Here is a 7,500-nt window from a genome sequence, read left to right as displayed (position 1 = left end):
AGGGGCAGGTGACCGATCAAACCTCAAGAAGTGAGCATTTAAATCATTCACCCACTGTAGATCCCCCTCTGTCTGGGCAGGGGGGATTTTGAAGCCCGAGATGGTTTTCAGGCTCCTCCACACTCCCTGAATGTTCTTTTGCTGCAGCTGCTCCTCCGTCCTCCTCTTGTAGCCGGCCTCAGCCTGCCTGATCTTCCTCCTCAGCTCCTTCTGCACAGTCCTCAGCTCCTCCTTGTTCCCTGACCTGAAGGCTCTCTTCTTCTCCTTCAGCAGAGCCTTCAGTTCACGGTTAATCCATGGCTTGTTGTTTGGAAAACACCGCACCGTCCGGGAGGGAACAATGTTCTCAAAACAGAAGTTGATGTAGTCCGTGATGCACTCTGTGATGGCGTTGATGTCTTCCCCATGTGGGTCATAAAGCTCAGTCCAGACAGTGGTGCTGAAGCAGTCCCTCAGAGCCTCCTCGCTCTCAGCAGACCACATCCTCACCTCACGGGACACCACAGGCTGCCTGCGCACGATGGGTTCATACACAGGCCTCAGATGTACAAGGTTGTGGTCCGAGCTGCCCAGGGGAGGGAGGGGGTAAGAGGAATAAGCCTCCTTGGTGTTGGCAAAAAACAAGTCCAATGTTCTATTCTCTCTGGTGGGGCAGGTAACATACTGGGTGTATGTTGGTAGAACAGAAGAGGGAGAAGCGTGGTTAAAGTCACCAGAGATGAGGAAGAGAGCCTGTGGATGCTGTGTTTGCAGCCTACAAGTGCAGGAGAGCAGTGCTTCACAAGCATCTTCAGCATTGGCAGACGGGGCCACATAGACTGCGATCAAAATCACATGAGAGAACTCCCGGGGCAGATAATATGGCCTCATGCCAATAGCCAATAGTTCAATATCCTTGTTACATAGCTGCTCCCTCACTGTGCAGTGTTCGGGTTTGGACCAGCTCGTGTTCACATACACCGCCAGACCTCCACCTCTTTTCTTCCCGGATTCTCTCGTTCTGTCGCCCGCAGCAGATGAAAAATGTCCAAACCTACAATAGAGTCTGGCATTTCTGCTGTTAACCAGGTCTCTGTGAAAATCAAGACGCTGCTGTCCCTATAAATCCTCTGGGACCGCATGAGGCTCGCTATTTCCGTCATTTTATTTTGAAGGGACCTCACGTTACCCATGACTACGGCGGGAACCGACTTCCTGTTTGTCCCTCTCTTCTCTCGGAGTTTACGTCCAGCCCGTCTGCCTCGTTGCGTTTTCCTTAGGATGTCCGCCGGGATAACGTGACGATCTCCGGGTAAGACGACTGTTCTCCTCAGTTTCATGAGTTCCTCCTTTGTGTAAACGCGGTACGGCGCCGGGCGGGGGGCGGGGCCGGAGCCGGGGGGCGGGGCCGGAGCCGGGGGACTCAGAGCCAAGGCACATCGCAACGACACAACGAAAACACTCAATCCAGCCGAATAAAGTCAAAACATACACATGCACACACACATACACACACACACACATGCACACACACATACACACAGACACACACACACACACACACACAGACACACACATACACACATACACACACACACACTCACACACACAGACACACACACACACACACACACACAGACACACAGACACACACATACACACATACACACACACACACTCACACACACACACACAGACACACACACACACATACACACACACACACACACAGACACACACACACACACACACACACACATACACACACACACGGCGACCACTCAGCGCTAAAAAATGTATAATTCAGCATTGCATTTTGGGTGATTTTTCCTCTGTTCTTCCACATGAAGAATGCATGGCGTTATGGAAATAAGTGCACTGGCGGCCGCTCGCCGCTAACCTTTTAGCACAACAAGGGGGTAATTTATTGTTTATTTGTTTGCCATCAATGTTGTAAGGAGGACAAAAGCATGTGCTCATGTATAATTCAGATACAATACACTCCACCCTGGAGTTTGAAGCTTCTCAAGGCCGGCGCGGTTAGGGAAGTGTTCGGGGGAAAGTTGTGGGTTCAATTCCGTGACAAAAGTATCTCCAAGCTAGCTACTGCTTTACTACTAGTACGTTCTATGTTCTTTTTGTATGTGTATTGATTGTGTTTATTCTTATGACACAGACATGACAGAAATCACAAAACAATTTTAGACATAAAAGAGAAGAGTGCAGAGAAAATGACACCAGCAGGAGGCCGGTCCATGTTTAGTCCTGACTCTGGCACCAGCAGGAGGCCGGTCCATGTTTAGTCCTGACTCTGGCACCAGCAGGAGGCCGGTCCATGTTTAGTCCTGACTCTGGCACCAGCAGGAGGCCGGTCCATGTTTAGTCCTGACTCTGGCACCAGCAGGAGGCCAGTCCATGTTTAGTCCTGACTCTGGCACCAGCAGGAGGCCGGTCCATGTTTAGTTCTGACTCTGGCACCAGCAGGAGGCCGGTCCATGTTTAGTCCTGACTCTGGCACCAGCAGGAGGCCGGTCCATGTTTAGTCCTGACTCTGGCACCAGCAGGAGGCCGGTCCATGTTTAGTCCTGACTCTGGCACCAGCAGGAGGCCGGTCCATGTTTAGTCCTGACTCTGGCACCAGCAGGAGGCCGGTCCATGTTTAGTCCTGACTCTGGCACCAGCAGGAGGCCGGTCCATGTTTAGTCCTGACTCTGGCACCAGCAGGAGGCCGGTCCATGTTTAGTCCTGACTCTGGCACCAGCAGGAGGCCGGTCCATGTTTAGTCCTGACTCTGGCACCAGCAGGAGGCCGGTCCATGTTTAGTCCTGACTCTGGCACCAGCAGGAGGCCGGTCCATGTTTAGTCCTGACTCTGGCACCAGCAGGAGGCCAGTCCATGTTTAGTCCTGACTCTGGCACCAGCAGGAGGCCGGTCCATGTTTAGTTCTGACTCTGGCACCAGCAGGAGGCCGGTCCATGTTTAGTCCTGACTCTGGCACCAGCAGGAGGCCGGTCCATGTTTAGTCCTGACTCTGGCACCAGCAGGAGGCCGGTCCATGTTTAGTCCTGACTCTGGCACCAGCAGGAGGCCGGTCCATGTTTAGTCCTGACTCTGGCACCAGCAGGAGGCCGGTCCATGTTTAGTCCTGACTCTGGCACCAGCAGGAGGCCGGTCCATGTTTAGTCCTGACTCTGGCACCAGCAGGAGGCCGGTCCATGTTTAGTCCTGACTCTGGCACCAGCAGGAGGCCGGTCCCTGAGGTCCTCAGAGTCTGAGATGTACTTTGGTGCTAGGCCATGGAGAGACTATTCTCTGAGCCACAAGGAGCCAGTGATGGTACTTCCTGATTAACCGGGTCTAAACCGGGACTAAACCAGGTCTAAAGGAGGACTACATTTCAATTCATTTTTCTCATAGTTTCCTAAAAACAAGAAAATAACTTTCTGAAACTGGTAAAAACTTATTAAAACAATTAGCTGATTTTTGAGTTTTCAGTGTGTTTTTTCTGAAAACATCATGAACACTGCTGCCATGTCTGTAACCTCAAATGTTTTATAAAAGTCTATGAAAAATGAACGTCAAATCTACCTCCAGAACCACGTCCGACTTTGAAGAAACAGAAATAACCCATAAAATGGCAAGAATACAAACAAACTCTTGTCCACACATTGGAACTCTCTGCTGCACCTCCAAAGAAGAGGCGCCCTCTCCAAACGCCTTTGCCTTTCTGCGCGCGCATCAAATCGAATTAAACTCTTGGCTTCATTCGGCGAGGCGACCGAAAGCGTAAGTGATGTCTTTACTCTCCGATGAATGGGCCCTGGGGGAGGGCCCGGGGGGGGGCCTGCGGGAGCATCCACGGCGGCTCGGACCCACCACAATGGGAAGAAAGAAGCCCGATCAGACGCTGAACCATGTCCACCTTCTTGTCACGCTTTCATCTTTTGTGTGGTGAAATGAGAGCGATTCTGCAGGCGGGATCCAGGCGTGGTTTAGTCCTCCTGCTTTACAGCTTTGGGTTCCTGCAGGTTTCTCATTTCGGTTTGTCAGATCGATCGCGGCGAAAGGGAAAAAGTGTGATATTCGTGGAAGGTTACTATATTCATATTAACGCCCGTAAAATGATGTTTCGGGTGAAATATCTCGATTGAGGTTCAAGTATCACGCGAGCGTTGAGCGGATTGTTAATGGAAGTTATTGGGCTGTGGCTTTTGGTCTTTTTGTCTACGTCAATTACAATATAAGGAGAATGTTTGTAATGTCAGAATGTTTTTTTATGGATTAGCGTAAAGTTACGGAGTGAATCGTGAGTTTGATTGACCGTTTTACAATAAATAGACGGTTTCTTAGAACTTTTTGCTCGTCTTGCGTCTTGTGAGTTCAGTTTGGGTCAGATATTTGGTCGGATCGTGGAGAGAATGACTAGTTTTGAAAGATTTAAACGCTTTTTAGTCGACTAATCGATCGGCTGGGCCAGTCTGTAGTCGACTAATGGAATTCTTGGTCGACTACAGACAGAACTTGCAGAAATAAATGCTTATTCGCTCGCATTTTTGACAGTTTTTCCCATTTCCAAACAACTAAACAACACCAATGTTAAAAAAAAACGATCACGTCAACAATAATAAATGAATGGACTAATTGTTACTCGTCATAATCGTTCTCTGGACTAACCAGACTCTAAAACGCAACCGAAAAGACCTTTTATGACAAAGACAGTGGCAAAAATGACTTCTAATTTGTGATAATAACACATTTTTATTCGTAAATGTTCTCCATCCAGAACCGTATTTCATCAATTTGGTTGACTCGTCGAAAAATGAATCCCTGACCAGTCGACTACTAAAATAAGCGTTATAGTTGCAGCCCTACAATATATTATCTAAATCGAGATGTTGATTGTGGCAATTAGCAAACCGCAAGGCCTGCAATTACTTCAGTGTAGCTAAAGGTCCCTGATGTGTCTCCACGGGGTCTTTTTCCTCTGTAAAAGCAGCTAATCCCGTAGTTTAGAGCTCTACAAACATGCTCTAAAATGCTCTTTGCAGTTCAGTCTTCTCTCTTGATTTTAAAAAACATAAATCCCAAATCTGGTCGGAATATCTGCCTGAGAAATTGCGGTTGAATACACAGTTGTTTAACGTTATATTCGTCCCGCGAGAAACGGAATCGAAACTGAACCTTCTACAATTTTAGTGTTTGGCATTTGGACATGTTTGGGAAGAGGTTGAAACTTCAACTGCCGAATGTCCAATAGGACTTTCAGTTACATGTTTGTCGAGGTCTAAGCTACAGTTCGCCGCGTTTAGACCGAGAATGAAACCTTATCGAGACACATCGGGGACGTTTGGATCACTGCAAATCCTAAATAATTTCAGCTTTTGCGATTTCCCCATTAAAACCTGCTCCTCTGATCATATTTAGAACTGCAAATAATGAATACCTCTGACGTGCAAAGTGGGGTTATTTCCGTCTCGTCAATCTATCCGTCCTAGTAGTAAATATGGCAAATGAAGGCTTCTAGAGCGTTAATATTTACGATGACTGTTTTGCGTATGTGCTTTGAGTCTGTAATGTCCAGATAATAAAAAGACAATCATCAAAATACTACAAAACTACGACCGTGTTTCATATCGTCGACAAGTCGCGATTATTCCCGACGAATCGCTTGATATCGAGCGACGCGACTTCCAGAAAACGCACACCGTGTCATTGTGTACATGTGGTAGGGGGGCTGTAAGGGGGGTGCTGACAGGCCCTGTGGCTGGCAGTGACGGATGGGGAGGGGCCCTGGACCTACACTTACTGCGAGGAGCCGGAGAGTACGGCGGCTAATTGTATAACGGCTTTACAATGGAAACGGCCTGATATCAACCTACTGTGTGTGTGAAGTGTCAGCTGAGCGCAAACGCAGAAGAATCTGGACATAACGGTGATTGGAAATAGATTTACGGTCGATTTTTTGTGCGCGTATCGCAGCAATTGAATCAAGTTGAGAAAATGTGTCTCACAAATCTAGTGTTAAATGACTGAGTGTGTTTCAGAGTGAGAGGGAATTCAAATTGTTGCCGTTCAAAGCTGAATGGTGCGCTCCAAAGTCCTAAAAATGGAGCCTATGAACAAGAAGCCACGATTAGGTATATTACAGTTTGATACAAAAAATAATAATAAAAAATAAAACATGTAAAAAGAAGAGATATAGGCCTATTTATCTTGGCCTACTATTTTCTAGGCCTTATCACACTTATTGCAGTTGAACTTCAATACAGATTGTAAATGGTGGTGATATATCATTTTTGAACATGCACACACAAATACAAGGAATAAAAACACAGATTAGTACATTAATATAATTTTTTTCATTAATAAAAAAACAACACTGTGCTTTGTTGTTTTTATGCTTTAACATTATACATACCATTTATTATTGCTGCACAACACTGGAAATGAACATAAAAACACAACTGCTTCAACATAAAAACTGACAAATAAATCATAATTAACTACAACTGAATGTATCAAATCATAATTTCTTAAACGTTTTTAAATAAGCTGTGTTTATTGCAATATCGAGTTTGTTGGACATACATTGTTGTGTTTGCGTGACATATTATTGTAATTATTTATAAATAATTTAAATAATTTATTTTTAAAATGTATTATTGAAATTTGAACGAAAACTATTTTAAAATCTATAATTTAATTTAACATTTAACATTGAACAAATGTGTGCGTCCTGATCGGATTAAGAAAAGAAAAAGAAACGCGTAGATAAAAAACAAAAGAACACACTTTTCTGCTCCAAAAAACAACACAAACAACAAAAACACATTCATTTAATTTTGAACAATATAAACCCACAGCCGTTCATCTTCCAGGAGAAAACCCACGTGTAAAACGGGAAAAGTCACGCGTGCCAGGAGCGGCGCCGGTGCCGCTGAGCTGGGGGGCCGGGGGGGGGGGGGGGGGGGGGAGAGGGGTCCGCGCGCGCATCAATAATACATTTATCAGAGTGGGACGCGGAGGATGTTTTGTTCGGGGAGGGGTCTCTCTCGTCTCCATCTCTTTCTGGCTGGAGATAAGTAAAAGAGTCAAAGGAGCGAGGAGACGACGGGGAGGCGGGGGAGGAGTGGCCGAGCTGGGGCGACACGACAGTGGATCGGGCAGCGCACTAATGAACGCAGGGCAGGGGCAGGGCGTCCTCCTCACCGCCGCGGACAAGATCAGAGCTCCGGAGACAGTCCCGCGGCAGCGCAGCGCGAGTGTCTCTCTCTCTCTCTCTCTCATCCGTCCCGCGACCGTCCCGTCTCGGTCTTCCTCTCCCCGTCCCGCGAGCGCCTTTTCGGGACCCGTGTTTCTCAGAGGGACCGGCGGCGTGACGACTCCTCCGCGCGGTCGCTGTCCCGCTCCGAGGCGCGCCGACTATGGGCTGCGTCGTGGCCAACTCCTCCGGGACTGAACTTCTGCCGCTGGAGGCTCGCCGTCTGTCGCAAGTGCTGCTGCGTCTCGTCGATAAATCTA

At 47.5% G+C, this 7,500-nt stretch overlaps 1 protein-coding gene across 8 annotated transcripts in view; it reads left to right on the top strand.

The window, feature by feature from the left end:
* prdm16 (PR domain containing 16) overlaps nt 1–7,500 on the top strand; it is a 378,806-nt gene that overhangs the window by 344,835 nt on the left and 26,471 nt on the right. Inside the window, exon 1 of one of the 8 annotated variants that reach the window (XM_072448684.1) lies at nt 7,380–7,500. This exon is cut by the window's right edge and continues 2 nt beyond it. The exons of the other annotated variants lie outside the window; for them this stretch is intronic. Coding sequence (XP_072304785.1) covers nt 7,404–7,500 — 97 coding nt within the window. The 5' untranslated portion in view covers nt 7,380–7,403. Of the gene's footprint in view, nt 1–7,379 lie in introns of those variants that run through there. 8 annotated transcript variants of the gene reach the window in all.

Source organism: Eucyclogobius newberryi, unplaced genomic scaffold, assembly GCF_026437365.1.
Source record: "Eucyclogobius newberryi isolate DKJ021-1_F unplaced genomic scaffold, fEucNew1.0.hap1 SCAF_17, whole genome shotgun sequence".
Classification (NCBI taxonomy): Eukaryota; Metazoa; Chordata; class Actinopteri; order Gobiiformes; family Gobiidae; genus Eucyclogobius; species Eucyclogobius newberryi.
This window is presented reverse-complemented; position numbering and strand designations above follow the sequence as displayed.